A 25488-nucleotide genomic window follows, 5' to 3' on the forward strand; every position below is an offset into this window, starting at 1 on the left:
CTATAAGACATATGAGGATGGTTTCATATCTAGCTCTTCACTGATATTTTGTGTGATCTGGTACTTCTTTCCTCTCCGCGTAACATTTTCTGGCTACTTTTAGGTACTGGGATACAAGGCAACCAAATCCAGTGCACACCCAGCAACTCCCGGAGCGCTGCTATGCAATGACAGTGAGGCATCCTCTGATGGTTGTTGGCACAGCTGATAGAAATCTGATTGTATACAACTTGCAAAATCCTCAGGTAATACTTCACTTGAATCTAGTTTATCACAACTTAATCATATTTTACATTAGATTTGTGTTATCTTTCAGTCATATAATTAACTTGTGATATTGGGTCTATTTTCTCTTTATTTCATGAGGCTGTTTTGTTGCTTACACATCATTGGTTTCTCAAATTGCTTAGCTTGGGCATTATTGTTCATGTGCAACAGGTTGAATTCAAGAGAATCGTTTCACCCTTAAAGTATCAAACAAGGTGCCTTGCAGCATTCCCTGATCAACAAGGTTTCTTGGTATGTATCGTGCTCCACTTCTTTTAGATGTTTGGTTATTTTTACAAGTCACGCTTATATCTATTCTTTCCAGCAAAGAAAGGGGAACTACACTTCAATTTCTGTCTGTTGTCTAATGAAACTGAGTTCACCTGCTAGCCTAACATATTTGTCCTCCATGGTTGGGCTCCATCTGTATAAGTCTAAGTTGATTAATTTGAACTGTTGAAACTGAGAATATACTTACTGCAGGTTGGATCAATTGAAGGAAGAGTTGGGGTGCATCATTTGGATGATGGTCAGCAGGGAAAAAACTTCACTTTCAAATGCCACAGAGAGGGAAATGAAATATACTCTGTCAACTCCTTAAATTTCCATCCGGTGAGATATATGTTCCCGACTATGCTGATTTGAGTCTTGATTTACTTTATATTTTACCGATGATCTAAAGGTTTGGTGTGTTGCAATATTTGACAAATGCGTAGCCTGTGGCAATTTACTATTGACTTATTTTATCTATTTTTTCTTTTAAATCTTTACTATTCTATATCCTTTAGTTGTGCAATTTTCTGGAATTCTATGCACGAATTCTATTTTGTCTTCTGTCTAGTGCATAGCTGATTCTTTACTTATGTATGATTTGTGGGCCTCCCTGTGCACATTTTTTTTAATGCAACAGTTGTCCTTAATTTCTACTTTCTAACCACAGTTCTACCAATGGTAGACATCCTATATCATTGGGAACTATGTTGACCCTTGCCTATTATCGGTTCTCTCGTTCCTTTCCCATTGTCCTTAGATACACCACACATTTGCAACTGCTGGATCAGATGGTGCTTTCAATTTTTGGGACAAGGATAGTAAACAGAGGTTGAAGGTATTTGTCTTTGATGACATTAGTTGAATTTCTAACTGGCACATGCATAGTAGTATTTCTGGTAAAATACATGCTTTTCTAATTCAAGATTTCTTATCCAGGCCATGTTAAGATGCAACCAACCTATTCCTTGCAGTACCTTCAATAATGATGGTTCAATATTTGCCTACTCGGTATACCCACATCAATTCTCGAGTTTGCAGCATTAATGAATAAACTTTAGCACCAATTTAATTTCAAGCACTTCTTTAAGTTAATTATGGTACTTGTGCATCAGATTTACCAAAACTTGCATATGTATCTCATGGTTTCAACTAAAAATAAGACTAATACTACTTGTGGTGATGCCGAGATGGGAAGAGTTTGTAAACATGTAGCATTAATTTGTTTGTATCCTGCTTATAGGTCTGCTATGACTGGAGTAAAGGGGCAGAAAATTGTAATCCTGCTACAGCAAAGACGTACATCTTCCTCCACTTGCCACAGGTATTTTGGTTTGATGACTCATATCTAAAAGAATATATCTTTATTATCTCTTAATGACATTTATGCACATGTGATACACAGGAGTCTGAGGTTAAGGGCAAACCACGCATTGGTACTACAGGAAGAAAATAATGAAATGGAGATGATCCTCTTCTGGGATTCTGTTCTATGTATAGTATATTAGTTGGCTCTGTATATAAATAGAAATTTGCGAACGCTTGAACGAGATTTGTTGCCTTATGACAATTTTTTTTTCTTTAAAAACATTGTCGAGCAATTTTGAGTTATGACAAGGTGAGATGCAAGTACAATTGTGGATTAGATAGTGTAATGCTCCTAGTTCCTTACCTGTTCACTCTTGGTTATTGTGGTCAGTGATTCTTGTTCGTTTTCGTTTTTAATCTCTGGGTCACAAACTACAAAGGCAGTGCTTCTGGTTAGTTAATTTGGAACTTTATACGCGGGTTTGTTTCATGGCTGACATATAGTGATACAGATAGGGATTTCAAGTTACCTTATGGGTGCATATATAAGTTGAGATTCGTTCTTGTTATCTAGTAGCAATTAATATGTAGTAAGATCCACATTAAAACTTCGTAGCCAAAGTAGGTTATATCTTATGGACGAGTTAAGTTAATTTAAAAAAAAAATTATATTTGCATGATTCTTTGATAAATATATATTTTTACGGTATAAAAGATAAATTTTTTATTCTCTTATTTCTTATTAATTAGTTTAATACCAAAAATAAAAATGCACACAAAATGTACACAAAAAGTGATACATAATATTTTGTTCGCACAATAATGTAACATTCATGATTGTCGGAATGGCTGAATCCACATCAACAGAAGACTACCTACCAAAATATTCATGTCTGAGAACGATAACAGAATTGTATTTATTTCCATAAAGATCTATACTAATTTTCTCATACATACATTGACAAAAGTGGTGGTTTGCTTGTTGGGCCACACTTTATCCTGCAACATGACAACCCAACTGAAATTACAACAAATTTCTTCTTTCTTTTAATAATCACAACATATGATCAATGGGGCATGTATTCTTAACATTAACATAATTTCAAAAAGGATGAAAAAGAAAAAGAAGAGAGGCCAAGAGGGTGAAGAAAATCATTATGCACAAATCAGAAGTGTATCTATTTTCCAACAGAAAAAGCATTGTCAGTGCAGGATTTTGGTATCCTTCTGCTGCCTTTTGAATGTTGAAAAGGATCATCTAGGACCAGATAGTTCATCTGCTTGGATGTGAGAAGTAGAGTCTACTATCCAATTTGCATTGGGGTGATGGATGTGGTTGAAATCTTGACGGAACATCTCCTCTTTCTGCCACTGCTCCCATTTTTCGGCCAAACCGTCGCCTTCTAGCATTCTAACCACCTCGGACATCTTCGGTCTTTCCATAGGGGAGCCTTGTGTGCATAGCAACGCTACTTGGATTAACTGCTCTACCTCCTCATCGATATAATTGCCCTGCAGATCCGCGTCAACCAGTGTTTCCAACTTCTTGTCTTTAAGAAGCCCTTTAACCTGCACCCACAAAACAATGCCAGTTGCCAAAAATGGTTACTCATTCATGCTAACATTACACATGGCCTATGCAATTCAGAACACTGCAGCCAGGAACTTGAGGTTACAGAATCATGGATAGAAAGCAACAAAATAAAATATTCGGCATCAGTAATCATGTCAAGAGATCATAGATAATACAGTTAGCAAAATTGTTCAACTCCTTGGGATGACATGTTTTGAAAAATCTGAATACTTACCCAATCAAGCAACATGACATCATCATCATTGGCAAGTCGAGCCAGATCGAAAGCCCTCTGCCCGGTTATTAGTTCAAGAAGCATCACACCGTATCCAAAAACATCAGTCTTCTCTGACGACTTCCCAGTTGAGAGGTACTCTGGTGCTATATGCCCAATTGTACCACGTACAGCAGTGGTAACATGAGTATCTTTGTAATCCATAAGTTTCGCTAAGCCAAAATCTCCAACAACTGCTTCAAATTCTTCATCCAATAATATATTTGCAGCTTTGACATCACGATGAATAATCTTAGGGTCACAATGGTCGTGCAAATAAGCAAGCCCCCTAGCAGCTCCCAATGCAATACGCTTGCGTATTGGCCAGTCAAGTGGCGGTTGAGATTCATTACGTTCTACAATAAGACAAGCAATATCAATCAACAAGTATCTAACATAAAACAGTTTGAATACCAGCCGTAAGAATTGATTTGCATTTGAACTGTATAAAATTTTCTGTATATCTACGCGTGTTATGTTCTAGAATAGATAACATCTAAAAATACATAAATGTCATTTCTTCAATACTAAATAAAAAAGAAATCCATGATTTGACTATAACATTTCTACCATAAACAGCATACAAGAGAAGTTATATATAATGACATAGGAAGAAAAGTAATTTATGAATAAAAGCAGTTTGCATTGTTGATTCAATAATTACCTCGTAAACATGATGCCACACTTCCGTTAACCATGAAAGGATACACAAGCAACCGTTCAGTAGGTGTCATGCAAAAACCACGGAGCCGAAGCAAATTGCGATGCACGGCCATGCTGATCATTTCCACCTCTGTTTGAAATTGCAGCTCCCCACCCTGTGTGCGCTCCTCTTTCAGCCTTTTTACTGCTACAAGACTACCATCAGCTAAACGCCCTTTATATACCTTCCCAAATCCACCTCTACCAAGAATATGTTTGTTACTAAAGTTATCTGTTGCAACTTGCAGCTCACGCAGCGAAAACCTTTTAAGCTGGCCTAGGTGAACTTCAGGATCCTCCTCAGCTGTCATTGAAAGACAGATAAGATGTCAGAAAATCAGTGGCAACTATAATGCACAGCATTTATCATTATGTATACCATCTTTTGTGTATTCAACTAACCAGGGACATCAAAGAAATGATCCTGAGGCTTCCTTCTTCGCCAATATGCAAGTGCGATAGCAGGGGCTGCAAACAACAAAGCAGCACCTGCAGCAACTCCTCCAGCAATAGCTCCAGTAGCACTGTTACCTGCAAAAAGAATTAACGGATTGAGTAATAAGTCATGAGTCTATATAAAGAAATTGAATTTAATTTAATGGGATAAGAATCCCAAGGTTCTACATAATTATATTTTGACTTATACGACTTAACCATTAGGCACATTAACCTGTGGAGGCAATACATTTAAGCATGAGACATATACACTTGTCCTAAAGGAGCTATCCTTAATGTCTTCAGAGACTAGTGTTCATCATTTCATCCTTTTCGATAATTAAAAAATATACACGGGGAAAAACAGTAGCCTGCCACTTATCAAAAGTTACTTTTCTTCTTGTCCTTCAGGGGTAACAGGGTGAACATAATGTTGGAATGCAAGGTAAAGACCGGAGACAGCTTCTAAAGGAAACAAAAGTAAAGTATGCACAACATGAAAAAGTTGTTTCACAAAGTACTAAAATTATGAACATAGAATTTTATCAATTCAACTGTTGAATTAAATTTTCCTACTAGCATTAAATATAACAAACGACTTCATACCATGTTACAAAGTTTCTTTTACTTTTATTTCATAAAATACTATTAAGAAAAGATTTGAAGCTTCGTTATCCTTTTTCCCTTTTTTTTTTTTTTGATAATATAACTAATGGGGACTCATTTACTTCAAGAGTATACGAGTACATCTTCACACATTTACATTTTTGAATAACTTTTAACAGACATTTAACATTTTGGATGAGCTGCTATTAACATGTTATTGATCTAGTTGGCCTGAAGGAGATGTGGCCCCTAGCCCCCAGTCTCATTATTTTCCAAACCAAAATTGGGTCTGGCTTCAAGTTAAGGTAGTTATAGTTATAAACTTGTAATTTGTTCTAGCGTCTAGCTCAACAGACTGTGACATCAATGGGAACTAGAGTTACGTTACAAACAAACATATTTAGGTCAAGTTATCTTCAACAATTCAAAATCATCAACAATAGAAGAACAAAAAACCTGAAGAAGGTGCTGATGGAGGAGATAATGGTGCAGAAGGAGCATTCTTTGGTTGTATCAAGTCAGGATTATTTTGATAACTGTAATTGGAATCCACCAACTATCAACAGTGAGGTCACCTCTTAACAATAGTCATAGATATAAATAAAACTATTGGCACCAACCTGATCGGAGTAAACAATGAAAATGAACCATTGACTGGCACAGTTCCTTTTAGGTGGTTGTTTGAGAGATCACTGCATTCCACAACAATCATGGTGTTGCGCTCTCAAAAATATAGTAAACGATTATAAATAAAAATACATGTCTATATTAACTCAGTGGGAAATGAAAATATAGGAGTCACACTCACAGAACTTGCAGTGAAGTGATCCCGGTCAAAGACATGGGAATGCCTCCTGACAAGGTGTTATTGTTGAGACGCCTGTTTCAGAGGGCAGGAAGAATTAATTTGCAGGTAATAAGATTTGATACTTTAATAAAAAACATTATCAGCAAAAAGGTGCAACAATGATTACTAAATAGTAAGTTGTGCAAGTTTCATGCAGGAAAGAGTTAAAAATAGAATAAGCCTATCACTAATATACTACTTATATTGAAACATGAAAAAAAAGAGAGAGTAAAAGATAGAGAGCATGGATGCATCACAGTTCACCGAAGTTACTTAACAAATATAACTATATGATTAAGCATGAGTGTGGACCTTTGACCATATTTAATTAGTGCTTCATTTATTCATTTTTACAACCACTGAGCACTATCATTAATTACCATATATTTCATGCAATTCAACACACACTCATTATTGAGTCAAATAGAAGTACTAGCAACAATAAAAATATGAAAGATACTTTTCCTATAGGTATATGCTCATTTATACCACAGCCTTTATTGGAAATGAAATAGCATGTCGCAGACAATGTACTCTACAACTATATTGCATGGGAAATCAAACAATAAATTGGATGCTGAAAAGGTAAAGGGAGAAACCAAATTGAAATCAAGTCAAATATATTTTGCATATAAATATGAGAATAAGGAAAGTATTTCATACAGGAAGCGTAGATTACTAAGCTTGCCCAATGTAGCTGGTATTGGACCAGTTAGCACATTCAAGTAAAGATCCAAGCTCACCAAGTTTGTCAAATTTCCAAGCTCGTCTGGGATTTTTCCAGTTATATTATTACTATAAAGCTCCCTGTAATTGAAACCCCCCGAATATAAACTCAAAAGATTTTGATAATGAAATAATCTGATCACAAAGAGTATATGGATAGCAACTTACAGGTACTGTAAATTTGGTAGATTACCAAGGTTTGGAACCAATGTACCCGATAGATCTGCATTTCCAAGATCACTGACCAGAAAGGGATTAATAATCACTATACAGACAACCAATCATAAATAAACAGGAAATTTTAAATGTTACATATCAACTTACACACGGGTCACACTATTATCACTATTGCATGTAACATGAAACCATGTGCATGGATTGACAAGGGTGGCATCCCAGCTTTGAAGAACATTGTTAGGATCTTGTAAGTTGCTCTTCAATGCATTTAGGGCATCACCTGTGTTAGATAGAAGCAATATTCAGGTGCAAAGATATTCATTATTATGTTGTATGGTCTCCACATTTATGGTGCAATGCGAAATATTGTCAGATTCAGGAATCACAAACATGAATCCCAACTTCAATGAGTCAACCCTAGTAACCTCCATCTCACAATTAACTAACTCACAAAAAAAGATTAAACTTTAAAGCAAACGGAAAGCCACTTCTTTTTCTCCAAGGACAAAAGCATTTCCACAAGCCACTCTGAGATAAAGAAGCCTCCCATACTATTAGAATCACCAATTATAGTGATATCCTGTACTAAAGATTGAACATTCCCTACTCAACAATCAACAAATAAGTGAATAACCCAAACTAATGACACAGATACAAGGGTATCATCAAACTAAGAAAAACCATAAAGCCATTCAATTCTATCAACTCATATATTACAACTGGGGAAGCATTAAGTAGAAACTTAACAAAAGCTACTCCAAGTGTATTATTAAGTTCTCCAGTTCTAACACATGACCCAGCTACAATAAAGCCGAAAGGGAATCAAGTAGATCAAAAAGAAAGAACAAAAGGAACAAGTAGCTTAATTGGGGTAAAATTTCCCCATCCTGATCATTTAAGGCACCTGCTTAATGGGAACAAACATTTATGGGAACAATTAAAACACAATAGAGAGCAAGGACAAAAGGGAACCACCCACCTTCTGCATTGCCAGAGACCTTAAGCACCAAATCAAGCACCAAAATTGCACAAACAAGAAAAGAACCCTTGCAAGTTGAAGTCACCATCTCCACGTTTCCCATACTAATCTTCACCTACACCTTCATAATAATCAAGTCATAAAACCAATTGATTCACTAATTCACAGACCCCTCTATGTCCTATTCGATCTACATGATACCCTTCAAGCTCAGCAGCATCTTGACCTCGTTGACCAACCGAAAACAAAAAGGAACCACTTTGGACTTGGAAGATGAGGCAGAATCGAAGTCTGGGTAGTTGCAAGTTGCGTTCTTTTTTATGTCTGAGGTCTTAGTTGGGAATCTGGAGGTGAAATCTGAGATGGGTGTGGGGAGTTTCAGCTGAAAAATGCAGGGAACAGGGTCGACGGAAGAAGGGTGAAGGAGAGGAACAGAGTCAATGAATGCTGCATCCTGTGTTAGAATTTTCGACCTTCTAATAATAGTAGTTGTTAATGTTATTCACTTTTATTATTACTATTATTATTTAAATGAATTATGGAGTGTGATTAGAATTTAATTGAGAGAGAGAAAAAGAAGAGTGAGGGGTTATTGGAACAGTAACAAGTAAAGCAAGTTGGGTCAAAGACGCACGCTTGCACGCCTGTGACTGTCCCCACCACACCCCTTCATATCTCAACAATCAACAAAACTTGTTTTTGTTTAATTCAAAGTTTCAAGCTTCACAATTTCAAAAATTAATACTCTTCTTTAAACGGATTTAAGATTCGCAACGGATTAGCTTTTAACTTGTCGGATGTCGTAAAAAATAAAAAAAAATTATAAAAAATAAAAAAATAAAATTTAATATTTTTATATTTTATTTAATAACTGCACTTTGAATAAATTTATTGAGTATAGAACAATAAAGTGTTCTCTTTTATATTGTTGTGACTTGTGAGGGTTCTTTTAATTTGTTAGTGACTCAGTTATAATTTGGTAGATGTCTTGTAGTTATACGTGAAAGAAGTGTATCAATTGTTTATTATTTATATAAGAGAAGTTATTTTCTCAATTTAGGATATAGTAACCAAAGAAAGATACTATCATGTATTGCTGAGGTATCAGTGTTTTTGTCTTAACAAATAAACTCCCATTGATAGTTCTAATATCAAAATCCTCGTTAATTATTAACCCAAGACAATGAAATTTTTAGGGGAAAAGTCATGCTTTAGGATACGGATTGTGATGATGATAGATATGGTCATATGGCGTTTTAGTTAATTAATAATTACAGATTTTATAGGATAGTTATAATTAATATGCATATAATTCATAATGAATATAATTATCATCGTGACTTAATTTCTTTGACAATTCCCCCCTGATGAAAACCTTAACTCATGATTTTTATACTAATAAAAATGAAGGTGCTTACATTAATTTATGAGTGTTCCTAAGTTCCATCAGAAAAGTAAATAATATTAAGTGTCCAAGTTGTCACGTGACTAGCAAAATTTCTCATATTTGAATAGTTTTGTTAACAGATTATTTAAAAGCAAATTTCCCTTAAAGCATTATTATATATGAATTTATAATGGATCCCGAATTGCCAACTTATTATTATTATCATTATTATTATTATTGATAGTCTAACGTATTTGGTAGTCGCTTTAAACTATTTCAATATTTTTATTAGGTCTTTACAATTCAAAAAGTTACAATTACTAAATAGTAAATACTAATATAAAAATACTTAGAACATACATGCATGTAATCAGGTCAAAATTGAAATTAATAGAAAAATGTACAATTTTTTTAGACACTACATCATCCAAATGAATTTAAAAGAAAATAGGGATGGCCTTAGTCAAATATTTGACTATAGAAAACAGGAACAATGTGTCGCCACATGATTATTTGGGGTAATATATATAATATCGGAAGATGTGGCACCAAATTGCACTTCAAAATTAATGCAAGTAAACCATTAGTTAGATAAGAGCATAATGTTGTAGTACAACTCGGTGATGTTTTAACGGTTTATTAAAGTGACCAAGTCATGCCAATGACATTTGCAACACTCATTAGGGTTAATATACTATGTCTATAACTACAACACTCACCCCAACCACTCCAATTACTCTCTGTTCGTAATAATAAGAGATAAGTATTATTTTAACCCATAACATTTAGAATTAGAATTAAAACTGTTCTTCATGTAATTTTTTATTTAGAATCGTCTCAAACGTTTTATTTCGTATTAAAATAATTATTTTTAATAAAAAAATTATAAATTTTTTTTTAAAAAAAGAAAAAAACACGAGAGGGAAAAAAAGAAAAGGAGAAAGGACGCGAGGAGGGGGAGGAAAAGAGAAAAGGGAAAAGGAAGAGAGAGAAGGGGAAAGGGGGAGGGGGAACGGCATCGGCGAAACTTGGAGCCGTCGTCGTCGTCACTGTCGGGAATCAGAGCTCACGAGGGAGAGAGGAGACGCAAGCTAGGGAGAGAGCTAGCTGCCGCTGCTACCGACCTCGCCGCTGCACCTCCCCGTTTCTGCTTTTGCTTCTACTTCTTGCTTCGGCTTCTATTTCTTGCTTCGGCCTCTGTTTTCTGCTTCTTCTTGCTTCGACTTCTGCTTTCTGCTTCTGCTTTTGCTTCTTGCTTCGGCCTTTGCTTTTTGCTACTTCTTGCTTCGGCCTCTGCTTTTTGCTTTTTGCTTCTGCTTCTTCTATTTCTGTGTTTGCTTCTGCTTCTGTACTTTTTGCTTCTAATTCTGATTTTGATTTGTTATCTTCTGATTTCATTGTTGTTATGTGCTGATTTTACTGTTGAATTTGAATAATGTGTTCTTGTTGGTGTTCTTGAATCTGATTATTAGTATTGGTAGGAGTAAGGGAGGTGGTGGTGGTGGTAAGGGTACTGGTGGTGGTGGAGGGTATTTTTGTCCATGAAAAGTTAAAAGGACGATTTTAATATGAAATAAAACGTTTGAGACAATTCCAAATAAAAAATTACGTGAGGGACGATTTTGATTCTGACCTAAACGTTAGGGAGCAAAACAATACTTACTCCTAATAATAATTTACATGAATTTAAACAAAAGATAAATTATTTCTTGTGATATATTTATTTATTATTGGATAAAATGAGTTAGTTTAGGGTTAAGTACGATTTTGGTCCCTTAAGTATAAGTTGAAAATTTTTTTCGTCTCAAACGTTTTTTTCCATACAAAATCGTCATTTTTACTTAAATCTTAAAATTTTAGACCAAATTACTCATAATAAAAAATTATAAAAAAAGAGTATTTTTGCTTCTGCAAAGGAGAAAGGGAAAAAGAAAAGGGAAGAAGAAAAGAAGAAGAAGAAGTTGTCCACGATCCATCTTTAACTCTACTTCTGCCGCTACCTCTGTATGATTTTGGTCTTTAAAATAAGGATAATTTTAAAACCAAGTTAAACTTTATAGACGATTTTATATACAAAAAATATTGAAAACAAAAAAAAGTTGTGACTTATATCTTAAGGACCAAAATCATATTTAACCCATTAATTTATTATAATTAATATTAATTCTTAATTTAACCTGAGTTATGATAATTGAAATTAAACTTTAAGTGACTTTACACTGTTCATAATAACAAAGAATAACAAATTTTAGCAATTACTTTTCATCATAATTATAAAATAGAATTCTCTAATGATTCTTATAAGTTACAAAAAAAAAGTTATCTTGATTAATTAATTAGGTTATCATAATTTAAATTAAATTAAAAGTTATATAAACTATGATAAATCAACATATTTTATCTAATGATAATTAGACATGTTATAAGAAATAACTTATTATTTATAAAGAAGATTGAGTAGAATTTACCTAATTAATATAATACATTAATACTGATCAAGAAATTTTTGAACCCAGTATTTTGGGTCATGCTTCAATTTCAGTCTACAGATATAAAATCTTGCATGCTTTATTAGATTGGGCCGTTCGCCAATGTATACTATCGTTTCAGCCCATTTTGTACTAGTCTAATATACCACCATAAGTTGGGCTTTTTAAATGAAAATGTAGTTTATTATACCAAAAACAAATAATCATATTCATACCACAGTGTGTTGCGTAAGCATAATTAAAATTAATTTACGTTTATTACCAAAAAAAAATAATTTACGTTTATAATCAAAATAAGAACCAAGTCACCAAAATAATCAAAATAAGAACCAAATTAAAAGAATATATATAGTCTTGCATGCCTGACTTTTGTATTGGTAAAAATTTTAATTATTTTGGTATATATATATATACATACATAATATGTGATGACCTATATATATGTGCTAATTTGCTTAAAGATATGTTAAATCAACCATAGGCTATGATTACACAATTGCTACGTAATTATCTTTTTTGTTACTCTTTTACTTTCAAAAAAGCTATTAAATATATTTTTTTAATACAAAGCACTTTAATAAGCATCGAACATTTATCAGTAAGATCCTAAAAATAAAAATACTACTAAAAGGTTCTATATAAAATCCATGGTCAAGGATGTCCATCAGGAGTCAAGGGAGATTTTCGGAAACTTATAGTTTGTTAATAAACAGTTAACAGAGATTTTTTTTAAAAAAAAATTAGATACTTTATTCCTTTCAGCAAAAAAGAATACAACTGTCCATGTGACTAGTAGAGACAAAAAAAAGAAAGAGAGTAGACTCTCTAAGGCTCAGACACATAGAGCATTAACTTAATAGTTACAATAAAGAGAGAGAAGATAGAAGAATAACCCACTCAGATTTGGGGTTCATTGGCAGTTACTGAAACCCAGTTAATCATCCTTCTCGCGAGGCCATCCACTTCTTGGGGAGTCTTGGCACCTTGCCCAAAGACGTGGTCGTTGTGAGACCGCCATATACACCAGCAGTAAATCCCCAATGATACTAGGTTCTGCTCTTCAGTTGGGTTAAAAATTAAGTGTTTCTTCTTCGCCTCCCAACACTTGAAGAACAGATTTTCCTCTTCGCCAGCAGTAATACCACAGTAAGGGCTCATATTCCACACTTCTTTAGCTTTCTCACAAGAGAATAGGCAATGTATGATGATTTCTGTGGGTGCATGACACCGCGGATAGGTAGCCAGTCTCGAGGGGATCCTTCGATGAAGCAGCTCCATAGTCGGAAGCCTTTCATGCTGAGCACGCCAGAGGAAAAGGAGGATTTTTGGTGGAGCTTTAGTTTTTCAGAGATCACGCCAAATCCCTTGTCTTTGCTAGAGGTGTGGATGAAGCTCAGGTGGTTCGTGGTTGAAGGTAAAAGCTACTCTATAACAAGAAGAGACTTCATATTTACCTTATTTGTGGAACAACTAGGTAAGTTTATCCCTCTGTTTCCCAATTTTTAGTGTTAAAATTTGCTGGGTGATGGCTGGTGAAAAAATTGAGGCAATGAGTTGTTGATTCCATTCGTTGTTTTCATGCATCAGGTGACTGACCCGTGAGACGAGTTGATTCGTGGCAAAGGAGTTTAACCTGATGGTAGGGGTAAATTGTTACTGAGTCGGAACCCATGGATTAGAGAAAATGTTCACCTCAGAAGCAGGACCTATTTGCCAGATTAAGCCTTTCTCAGTGACTTTTTGCCCTTCCAGAATGCTTCTCCAGCCCCAAGACGATATGTTCCCTACCTCTGCTCTTATGATATCTGTATAGCGAAAGTACTTGCCTTTTAGGATTCTAGCCAATATCGAATTAGGCTGTGTTGCTATTCCCCAGCATTGTTTGCCTAGAAGTGCCAGGTTTTGTGCCTTTAAGTTCTTAAATCCCAGGCTTCCTTCCATTTTCGGCCTAGTCATCATATCCCAGCTGACCCAGGTAATCCTCCGTTCCTCTCCCTTCTGACCCCACCAAAAGTGAGCTAAAATACCGTAAATTTCCTGAATTAAAGAGTCAGGCAGTTTGAAGCATGACAGGGTGTAGATAGGGACAGCTTCTCCCACCGCCTTAATTAGGACATGTCTCCCTCCAGCTGAGAGTAGTTTACGTTTCCAACCTTCAACTCTTTTTCGAACTCTGTCTTTAATAGCCCCAAATGTTGCCTTTTTTGATCTCTGGATTGTAGAAGGCACACCCAAATACTTATCTTGGACCCCAATATGTCGGATATTTAGGTTCTCAGCCAGTTGGCTTCTGGTATTTTGGGGGGTGTTTTTACTGAAGAAAATAGCCGACTTATTTAGGTTGACTGTTTGTCCACTAAACCTTTCATAATCACCCGGTAGATCCAGAATACTATCACAACAGTTAGGAGACGCTTTACAAAAGAGGATAGAGTCGTCTGCAAAGAGGAGGTGGTTAACAGTCGGGCATCTTCTAGTGATTTGGATCCCTTGTAAGCTCCTGTTTTGCTCTGCTTTGTGTAACAGGAAGGAGAGGCCTTCTGCACAGAAGAGAAAAAGATACGGGAAGAGAGGGTCACCTTGCCGGATACCTCTACTTGGCCTGAAATAGCCAAATGATTGATCTTCCACAACAACAGAGTAAGAAATAGTCGTAACAACCTCTTTAATCCACCCAATCCATCTTGCATCAAACCCTAGTCGTTCCATCATAAACCGAAGAAAAGGCCCCTCTATGCGATCGTACGCTTTTCTCATATCTAGTTTAATGGCTATCTCAGCTACATTCCCGAATCTCTTCGTTTTTAGGTAGTGCATAACTTCATGCGCAATAAAAACATTGTTCGAAATCAGTCTACCTTTCAGGAAGGCACTCTAGTTCGGACTAACTAAGAGATTCATAAAGTGTTGCAGTCTATGGACAAGGATTTTTGAGATAATCTTGTAGACTACTGTAAAGAGGCTAATGGGTCTCACCTGGGACATGTCTTTGGCACCGAGAACCTTAGGAATAAGGCAGATCTGGGTATGGTTGAAACTCCTGAGTAATCTGCCTCTTGTAAAAAAACTCTTCACAGCCGAGAAAACATCTCCACTCACAATGCTCCAAAATGTATGAAAAAACTTAGATGTAAATCTGTCATCCCCCGGGGTGCTTTGTGGATGGACACTAAATGCTGCTCTTTTAACCTCCTCCATAGAAATAGGCCATAAAAGTTTCTGATTCATACTTGGGGTTACCTTCGGTTCAAACTCTTCAAAGTCCTGGCTCGGATCCTGAATAGCAGAGGCTGAGAAGATACTTTTGAAGTAATCCTTAGCTACTTTTGCAATACCCTCGTTTGTGTTTGCCACTACCCCATTTTCACCAACCAAACTCCAGATTTTATTACTGCGGTATTTGACTCGAGCAAATTGGTGGAAGAACTTGGTGTTGCGGTCCCCAATTTTTAGCCACTTTATTCTTGACTTGTCTTTCCAGTAGCTTTCCTCATTTAGGTAGGCCACCTCGAGCTGCTTTTCAATCTCCAGAACCTACTCACCCCCTTGAACTCCAGAGGATCTCAGTTCTTCCAATCGGTCCTTGAGTTCCCGGATTTGTTGCAGGGAATTTGACTGAGAAGTTTGCTGCCATCGCATGAGTGAATGTCTGCATTTCTTTAGTTTTTGGGCAAAAATAAACATAGGAGAACCCACAACTTCCGCTTTCCACGACTCCTCAACTATTCCCCTTACCTCAGCATTCCAACACCATCTCTCCTGGAACTTAAACCTGCGTTTTGTTTTCTCCATAGGAGGATTAGAATCCAGTAGTAAAGGGGCATGATTTGAGCCGTCCTCTTGTAGTCTGAGAACTGTAGCTGTAGGATAAGACTCACACCACTCCAATGTTGCCAAGATCCTGTCAAGCCTCTCTTGAATAAGCTCCTGTCCTCTCCTTCTATTTCACTAGGTGAACGGTCTTCCAATCATTCCCAGATCCAGTAAACTATTGTCATCTATAAAGGAATTGAATGCTGTCATAGAAGGTTCCGAAGTCAAACATCCACCTTCCTTTTCTTGGGTATTCTTTATAGCATTAAAGTCACCAAGAATGATGGTTTTGCCTTGAAATTGTTGCAGGACAGGTTTGATCTGTTCAAATTGCTGAAGCCGGATCTGTTCTATGCTGCTAAAGTGAACACCAATTAGTCCCTATTCCTCCTGCCTAGTAACATCCTTGATTTTTGTAGCAATAAAGAAATCACCCAAGTTCGTTACTACCACATCAGTGCCCTCTTTCCATGTCAATGCTAGGCCACCTGCTGTGCCATTAGGATTGCACAGAGACCAATCACCAAAACCACATGCCCTTAACTTGTTCTCCACACGACGAGGCTGATTTTTTGTTTCTCAGATGAAACCAACCTTGGAGGAGTGGGATCGACAAATTCCTTTAAAATTATAGAATGTCAGGGGTCTCCCCAAACCCCGACAATTCCACGTTAGAACTCTCATGGCTCTTGGGGCACCGTTTGACGGCCGGTGCCCTCCACCTCCTCACGAGTGTTTTAGACCTCTTCCAAGCAAATCCTTTTGTGCGGTGCTATATTTTCTTTCTCACTGAATCTTCTCTTCACCCCACATTTGATGTGAGGACTCTCTGTTTTTCTTCGTACCATCTGCTTGATCTTGATTTGCTCCTTTTTTGGTGTGTTAGTTTGATCAACATTTTGAACCTCTTCTACAGCCATAAGGGGTTGCGCTCGCTCTTGTGTTTCCTTGGTACTTGCTGAAGTTATGTCTACCAAATTCACTCCCGATTTCTCTATCAAAGAGTTGCTCTTTGAATGAGAACTAGTAACTTTTGGGACCATTTTTTCACCCACCGTTTCTTTCATAGAGAGACCTGAGAGGCTATTAAGTAACTAGCTAGGCATAGGTTTTTTCTTCGGTTTGTCCCCTTGGTCATTCAGATTAGAACTAGACGCATTATAACCATTGCATTCAACTTCGATCCTCCTACCCATCTGGTCAGCTTTTATCCAATCCCCAATTTTGTCTTGCCTCACTGAGTTCATTGCTGAATCCGTAACGAGTAATTCACACCCTTTTGGCTCATGCCCTATCCGTGCGCAATAGGTACAAAATCTCCCAATCTTTTCATACCGCACACCAATTTCACCAACCTGTTGATCAGGGCCAATCATACAAAGGTGATCTTTGAGTTTTTTAGATGCATCCATTTCCACCCTTGCTTTGATTATTCTGGATTCTCCACCCTTCATTTCATAGAAGCCAATCTCTATAACCGTACTAATTTTCTCAGTCAGTTTCCTTCCAACTTCTACAGTTTTATAGCATTCTAGCAAACCTCAGAATTGAGCCCATACCGAGAAGCCTTGCATCTCACTCTCCTCCGATCAGAGTCGTTCCATCTCCTCACATGAAGAACATAATCTTTAAAGAGCCATGGGGAATCTTTTTCAATCCGCATCAGATCCTTGTCACTGTCAAAGAAAAATTGAAATTTGTTACCTCCTCTATCCGAGACTCTGAATCCTTCTGGTCTACCCCCATATGATTCTAAAAGCGTTCTCCATAGTGCCCAAAGAAAACTTTTTGTCCACAAAAACACGGCCTATGAGGCTTTTAGCGCATGCTTCCTTCCCTTTCCTGATGTCCTCTTCCTCGACTAGTACCTCATTGTCGTTTTCTCCATCACTAACGGAATTTTCTTCTCTGCCAATTCTCATCCCTGCCTCCATATTCAATTGTATAGTCTGAGTACTGCACAGTTGAAAAATTGTGAAGAACCGCTCCAATTAACCCTAACGGAGTCACTTTTTTTATCTTTTATCATTAACAGAGATTTATTCTTTAATATTAATGAGCATGATATAAAAAAAATAAATAATAAATATGTCATTTTTAATATTATACTCATAAAATTATAGATATTAAATTAAATATATTAATTTTATGTTTGTTATCACATATTTCCGTAATAAAGTATACTTTTTGTCCCTGAAGTTTGGCAAAAAATTTTAAAAATACCTCTAAATTTTATTTTGTCTCAATTTTGTCCCATAAGTTTTTTATTTGCATCAAATATACCCTCGATGGCTAAATTTTCAAAAAATTTAAGACCAATCTAACAATAATGCATAAAAGTTAACTTCTTGTCGAATTGGTTTTAAATTTTTTGAAAAATTAACCGTTAAGAGTATATTTGATGCAAATAAAAAACTTCTGAGACAAAATTGAAATAAAATAAAATTTATAGGTATTTTTAAAACTTTTGTCAAACTTTATAGACAAAAAATATACTTTACCCGGTTTTGTTTTCTTCTGTTTGCACGAGACACCTTTCATTCCACACGCATTTTCGATCGGATCCTAAGTTCCTAACCAATGATGGTGATGAAGACTAGTAATGCATATTCCTTGATAATTTTTGCAGTCCTACTCCTATACGGTTGTTATCTCATTGATCATGTTGCAAATGCTGAAGTTCGTCATCACAACTTTGTGGTAAGTCTACTTTATTTCATCAGTGTGCATGTTACATAACACTTAGATGAATTATGCCTTTAATTTCTGCAGATAAAATCTTCAAGTTACACTAGACTATGCAGCACCAAGAATATTTTGACAGTAAATGATGAGTTTCCAGGTCCAACCTTGAAGGCCCACACAGGAGACACTCTTATTGTCAATGTTTATAACCAAGCAAACCATAATATAACAATACATTGGTATGTGCCTTAGCTTCTACTCTATACAACAGAGAGTATATGCATTAATTACTGAAAGAATATTTGCATTATTTTTCAAAGGCATGGGGCTAGACAAGGGAGGAATCCATGATCAGATGGAGCTGCTTACATAACACAGTGTCCAATTCAACCAGGTGCAGTGTTCAAACAAGTTATCCATTTGACCACAGAGGAAGGAACCATATGGTGGCATGGACATGATGGTTGGTCAAGAGCCACAGTTCATGGAGCTTTCATCATTTATCCCAAGCATGGACAAAACTATCCCTTTCCCAAACCCCATGCTGAGATTCCAATCTTACTAATTATGTACTAAATACTACTGCACCAACCTGGTTATCTACATCTTTGGTTGTATCAAGCCAGGATTATTTTGAAAACTGTAATTGGAATCCACCAACTATCAACAGTGAGGTCACCTCTTAATAATAGTCACAGATATAAATAAAACTATTAGCACCAACCTGATCGGAGTAAACATTGAAAATGAACCATTGACTGGCACAGTCCCTTTTAGCTGGTTGTTTGAGAGATCACTGCATTCCACAACAATCATGGTGTTGCACTCTCAAAAATATAGTAAATGATTATAAATAAGAATACATGTCTATATTAACTCAGTGGGAAATGAAAATATAGGAGTCACACTCACAGAACTTGCAGTGTATTGATCCTGGTCAAAGACATGGGAATGCCTCCTGACAAGGCGTTATTGTTGAGACGCCTATTTCAGAGGGCAGGAAGAATTAATTTGCAGGTAATAAGATTTTATACTTTAATAAAAAAACATTATCAGCAAAAAGGTGCAACAATGATTACCAAATAGTAAGTTGTGCAAGTTTCATGCAAGCAAGAGTTAAAAATAGAATAAGCCTATCACTAATATAAACTTATATTGAAACATAAAAAAAAAGAGAGAGTAAAAGATAGAGCGCATGGATGCATATCAGTTCACCGAAGTTACTTAACAAATATAACTATATGATTAAGCATGAGAGTGGACCTTTGACCATATTTAATAAGTGCTTCATTTATTCATTTTTACAACCACGGAGCACTATCATTAATTACCATATATTTCATGCAATTCAACACACAATCATTATTGAGTCAAATAGAAGTACTAGCAACAATAAAAATATGAAAGATACTTTTCCTATAGGTATATGCTCATTTATACCACAGCTTTTATTGAAAATGAAATAGCATGTCGCAGACAATGTACTCTACCACTATATTGCATGGGAAATCAAACAATAAATTGGATGCTGAAAAGCTAAAGGGAGAAACGAAATTGAAATCAAGTCAAATATATTTTGCATATAAATATGAGAATAAGGAAAGTATTTCATACAGGACGCGTAGATAACTAAGCTTGCCCAATGTAGCTGGTATTGGACCAGTTAGCACATTCAAGTAAAGATCCAAGCTCACCAAGTTTTTCAAATTTCCAAGCTCGTCTGGGATTTTTCCAGTTATATTATTATTAAAAAGCTCCCTGTAATTGAAACCCCCCCGAATATAAACTCAAAGATTTTGATAATGAAATAATCTGATCATAAAGAGTATATGGATAGCAACTTACAGGTACTGTAAATTTGGTAGATTACCAAGGTTTGGAACCAATGTACCCGATAGATCTGCATTTCCAAGATCACTGACCAGAAAGGGATTAATAATCACTATACAGACAACCAATCATAAATAAACAGGAAATTTTAAATGTTACATATCAACTTACACACGGGTCACACTATTATCACTATTGCATGTAACATGAAACCATGTGCATGGATTGACAAGGGTGGCATCCCAGCTTTGAAGAACATTGTTAGGATCTTGTAGGTTGCTCTTCAATGCATTTAGGGCATCGCCTGTGTTAGATAGAAGCAATATTCAGGTGCAAAGATATTCATTATTATGTTGTATGGTCGCCACATTTATGGTGCAATGCGAAATATTATCAGATTTAGGAATCACAAACATGAATCCCAACTTTAATGAGTCAACCCTAGTAGCCTCCATCTCACAATTAACTAACTCACAAAAAAGATTAAACTTTAAAGCGAATGGAAAGCCACTTCTTTTTCTCCAAGGACAAAAGCATTTCCACAAACCACTCTGAGATAAAGAAGCCTCCCATACTATTAGAATCACCAATTATGGTGATATCCTGTACTAAACATTGAACCTTCCCTACTCAATAATCAACAAATAAGTGAATAACCCAAACTAATGACACAGATACAAGGGTATCATCAAACTAAGAAAAACCATAAAGCCATTTAATTCTATCAACTCATATATTACAACTAGGGAAGCATTAAGTTGAAACTTGACAAAAGCTACTCCAAGTGTATTATTAAGTTCTCCAGTTCTAACACATGACCCAGCTACAACAAAGCCGAAAGGAAATCAATTAGATCAAAAAGAAAGAACAAAAGGAACAAGTAACATAATTGGGGTAAATTTTCCCAACCCTGATCATTTAAAGCACCTGCTTAATGGGAACAAACATTTATGGGAACAATTAAAACACAATAGAAGCAAGGACAAAAGGGAACCACCCACCTTCTGCATTGCCAGAGACCTTAAGCACCAAATCAAGCAGCAAAATTGCACAAACAAGAAAAGAACCCTTGCAAGTTGAAGTCACCATCTCCACGTTTCCCATACTAATCTTCACCTACACCTTCATAATAATCAAGTCATAAAACCAATTGATTCACTAATTCACAGACCCCTCTATGTCCTATTCGATCTACATGATACCCTTCAAGCTCAGCAGCATCTTGACCTCGTTGACCAACCGAAAACAAAAAGGAACCACTTTGGACTTGGAAGATGAGGCAGAATCGAAGTCTGGGTAGTTGCAAGTTGCGTTCTTTTTTATGTCTGAGGTCTTAGTTGGGAATCTGGAGGTGAAATCTGAGATGGGTGTGGGGAGTTTCAGCTGAAAAATGCAGGGAACAGGGTCGACGGAAGAAGGGTGAAGGAGAGGAACAGAGTCAATGAATGCTGCATCCTGTGTTGGAATTTTCGACCTTCTAATAATAGTAGTTGTTGTTGTGATAAGGATGAGAGCTGAGTTGGCCCATTAATATCTGGGGTCTGGGCGGCTCGGTTTCTAACCAAAGAATGTTTAATTTGAATGAAGTTTGAAAATTTAAAGTCATGTGTATATATAAATAGAGGTGGACAATATGCAGCACTACCATAACATATAATTTTTTTTTATGTTGTAATATATATAATATTAATAAATATATAAATTATTTCTATTATTATAGTGAGATAATTATATTGATAAATATTAATATTAGAGTTTTTTATTTATATTTTTTTATTTTATATTTATTATATTCTTTTTTTATTTATTTTATAACACACGATTAATACGAGTGATAATTTATCTTATGTCTTATTTGGTGAATTTTATCAATTTTTCTCATATTTATTCACTAAAATAGCATGTTGTAATTTTTTCTAATTTATGCTTAAGAGTGAAAACATGTTTTTTAGGTCTTAAAATAGCTAAATTTAATTCACTTTAATTCCATTCGATGCATTGATATGTTTGTTTAGTGATTTCAGGCTCATAAGGCAAAGATTGGATGGAAGAAATGAAGAAAAAAGCATGCAAAGTGGAGAATTCATAAAAAAAATGAGCATTTGGAGGATTCATGGCCACGCGCACGCGTCCTCTACGCGTACGCGTGAGAGGGAATTTTACCAAGCGACGCGTACGCGTCACCCATGCGTACGCATGACAAGCGGCACGTGACCAACTTAAAGGCAATACGCTGGGGGCGATTTCTGAGCCATCCATGCCCAAATCCAACTCATTTATGAAGCTATTAGAGGCTGAATTCAAGATGGATCAAAGGGAGAGCAATTAGGACTAGATTAGAAATATGTTTTAGGTCACATTCTAGAGAGAGAAGCTCTCTCTTCTCTCTAGAATTAGGTTAGATTAGGATAGATTTCCCTTAGATTTAGGTTTAATTGTTGTTTTGATTTACTTTTCTTTGTAATTTATTGTTCTTACATCTTTGCTCTTCTAGTTTACTTGTTATTTCCTTTTATTTGTTGCCTTTATGTTCATGCACTCTGTGTTGATTTAACTTCATTAATGCAATTTATGTTTGATGTTTTTTTTTTTTTTTTGTTTAATTGGCTTGTTATTGTTATTTTCTTGCCTTGGGTAGTTGTTAGATTTTATTATTGTTGCAGTTTTAATATGCTTTTCTTTTATACCTTTCAAGTGTTTGATAAAATATTTGGTTGAATTTTAGAGTATATTTTGGTACTCTTGACTTGTGATTGAGGACTTAGGTCCCTTGAGATCATTGATGTCCAGTTTCATTGGTGATTTAGGGTTGTTAATATTGGTTCTAAGACCAATTATGTACACTTGACTTAATCCTCCGATGTTAGAGGGCAACTAAGTGGAATTAATCCTTTGTAATCACCATGTTGTGGTCAATGATCTAAGATAGGAACCTTGACCCTTGATCCTTGTCAAGACCCATTTTAGTTGTTAGTTTTACTTTCTTGCAATTTACATTTTCTTGTTAATCAAACCCAAAAACCCCCAAAAGATATAATCATAACTAATAATAAACACACTTCCCTGAAAATTCCTTGAGAGTCGACTCGAGGTTTAAATACTTCGGTTATTTTTATTGGGTTTGTACTTGTGACAAAAAAAATTAAACTTTGATTGAGGATTGTTTGTTGGTTTGGAACTATACTTGCAACGTGATTATTTTTGTAAAAATTCCTAACCGACATTAATCCTCCGTCAAGTTTTTGGCACCGTTGCCGGGGAATTGCAATGTGTGCTTGTTATTGGTTATTGTTCATATGTGAATATTGTGAATATGTTTGTCTTTTGCTTGTTTGTTAGTTTTTGTTAGTTGTAGGACTTTATTTGCTTAATTCTTGTTAGTTTTTATTTTTATTTTCTATTGTTACTATGAATTCTTATCATTTTGGCTATGAGTGTGGTTACAACTATGTTGTAGAAAATGAGAATCATAATGAGAACATGCATCAAGGATGGAACAATCAAAGGTGGGAGGAGGCCCAAGTTTAATTATGGACAACCCTCTTGGTAACAACCTCCACCAATGTACTATGAGCAAGAGTCATTCCAAGATGCATACCAACCCAATGGCTATGGTAGACCCCCTTGTGGTTATTAACCACAACCACCATATGCCTATGAGCCCCCTCCTCAACATAGCCCTCAACCACCATACTCACAAGTCCCCTACCACCAAACACCTCCATATGATCCTAACTCATATCCACCATACTAAGAACCATATGAGACATATGAATCATACTTGGAGCCACAACCATTCCAACATCAATATTCCCAAGAACCACCACCCCAATATGCACCATCTCTATATTCTTATCAAGATGAGCCACCTTTCTATTATGAATCCTTTCTCCCAAATGATGAACCCTCCTATCCACCCCAAGTCCCAGTAGATGATTATCTCACTTCATTACTTCAAGAGCAACGTGAAGCTCAAAGGAGGCATCTAGAATGCATGGCTACCTTGACCAAGGTAATAAACAACTTAGCCTCCCAATGCTTAAGCAATCAAAGCACTCCTATGGTCACACGTGGAGAATCAAATAAAGAGCGTAGTATGAAGGAGAGATTAGAAAATTCGGTGGAGAATGAGGAATTGAATTTTGTATTGGAACAATTGGAGGAAGCCGTAATTGTTGAAGAGGAAGAAGTGGTTAAAGACTTAGGAGATGTGGAACCTCCATGGGAATCTCAAGTCATAGAGCCTCCTTCCAAGAAGTTTGAATTTGATGTTGAGGAGGGTGTACAACCTCGAAAACATATCATGTTTGAAGACTTTGAAGAGGTTGATCAAGATATGGATTCAATAATTGATGAGTTTTTATCTACAATTGAATCCTCTCTCATTGGACTTGAAAAAGAGGTTAAGGAAGAAGGTGCACAACCTCCCATACTCTTGGTAAGCAATGAAGAAGAAATTGACTTGGAAGAAAGCTACCAAGAGGTGGAGGTAAATCAAGAAGAGCATAAGAGAGTGGAGCTTGCAAGAACATTGGAGACACCTTTGCCCAAGCCATCACCATCCATCCTTTCATTCAAGTGGGTAAATCTCTTATCTCTAAACTTTATTATTCTACTTGAATATGGTTTGCTTGAGACAGATGGTCAACTTAGAGCTCTTTGTGACTTTAAGAGCAAAAGGAAGATGATTAGTGGTTGGAAACAACACTCAAGGTTCGTTATGGTTAAGAGCTCAAAGTCTAATTGCAGAGGTTGGTGTGGAGCTCAATTTCTTGGGTTTAGGAAGTTGTTTGGGTGTTTACTTCAGAATTCGGATCACTTGCCACCCAATGGGAATTATGATGATAAACTTGAAGACGGGTATAGAAATAAGATTTGGGATCTCGGCATATATGATGATCAATTTTGGGAGTCCTTAGCTTGTGTGGAACTCCATCAAAGCTTGGAGTTATTGATTTTGAACTTTGGAGCTTATTGGAAGTCCAAGTATTGGTGAAAGTTCGAAAATGAGTACAAGCACAAGCCACCAGGACAAGGAGCTTTTCAAATGTCCAACTTAAGGACAATAAATAAAAGTGCTAGGTGGGAGACACCCCACCATGGTAACATCTTTTTATTTT

At 36.0% G+C, this 25488-nt stretch overlaps 3 protein-coding genes across 6 annotated transcripts in view; 1 reads left to right on the plus strand and 2 right to left on the minus strand.

The window, feature by feature from the left end:
- Nucleotides 1-2262, plus strand: part of LOC107623857 (protein RAE1) — a 3789-nt gene extending 1527 nt beyond the window's left edge. The window contains exons 5-11 of one of the 3 annotated variants that reach the window (XM_016326253.2): nucleotides 104-245; nucleotides 439-519; nucleotides 751-879; nucleotides 1298-1375; nucleotides 1477-1548; nucleotides 1781-1861; nucleotides 1943-2262. In XM_016326253.2, coding sequence (XP_016181739.1) covers nucleotides 104-245; nucleotides 439-519; nucleotides 751-879; nucleotides 1298-1375; nucleotides 1477-1548; nucleotides 1781-1861; nucleotides 1943-1993 — 634 coding nt within the window. In that variant the 3' untranslated portion in view covers nucleotides 1994-2262. The remainder of the gene's footprint in view (nucleotides 1-103; nucleotides 246-438; nucleotides 520-750; nucleotides 880-1297; nucleotides 1376-1476; nucleotides 1549-1780; nucleotides 1862-1942) is intronic. The other 2 variants (XM_021114831.1, XM_021114832.1) reach the window with 2 other exon arrangements.
- LOC107622364 (BRASSINOSTEROID INSENSITIVE 1-associated receptor kinase 1) lies at nucleotides 2738-8666 on the minus strand. The gene is made up of 11 exons (XM_016324233.2): nucleotides 8165-8666; nucleotides 7333-7465; nucleotides 7177-7248; nucleotides 6946-7089; nucleotides 6244-6315; nucleotides 6056-6127; nucleotides 5892-5971; nucleotides 4797-4925; nucleotides 4357-4698; nucleotides 3654-4048; nucleotides 2738-3414 (listed from the first exon to the last, which is right to left on the minus strand). Exons 1-11 carry the CDS (start codon nucleotides 8265-8267, stop codon nucleotides 3100-3102), a joined length of 1857 nt encoding a protein of 618 aa, XP_016179719.1. The 5' UTR covers nucleotides 8268-8666; the 3' UTR covers nucleotides 2738-3099.
- On the minus strand, nucleotides 18538-21935 carry LOC107622365 (BRASSINOSTEROID INSENSITIVE 1-associated receptor kinase 1). Of its 2 annotated transcripts, XM_016324234.2 has the most exons (7): nucleotides 21370-21934; nucleotides 20540-20672; nucleotides 20384-20455; nucleotides 20153-20296; nucleotides 19451-19522; nucleotides 19263-19334; nucleotides 18538-19178 (listed from the first exon to the last, which is right to left on the minus strand). In XM_016324234.2, exons 1-7 carry the CDS (start codon nucleotides 21470-21472, stop codon nucleotides 19139-19141), a joined length of 636 nt encoding a protein of 211 aa, XP_016179720.1. In that variant the 5' UTR covers nucleotides 21473-21934; the 3' UTR covers nucleotides 18538-19138. The 2 variants fall into 2 exon arrangements, with proteins under 2 accessions (XP_016179720.1, XP_020970492.1); XM_021114833.1 differs by lacking the exon at nucleotides 20153-20296 and having other exon boundaries at nucleotides 21370-21935.

Source organism: Arachis ipaensis, chromosome B10 (genome assembly GCF_000816755.2).
Source record: "Arachis ipaensis cultivar K30076 chromosome B10, Araip1.1, whole genome shotgun sequence".
NCBI lineage: Eukaryota > Viridiplantae > Streptophyta > Magnoliopsida > Fabales > Fabaceae > Arachis > Arachis ipaensis.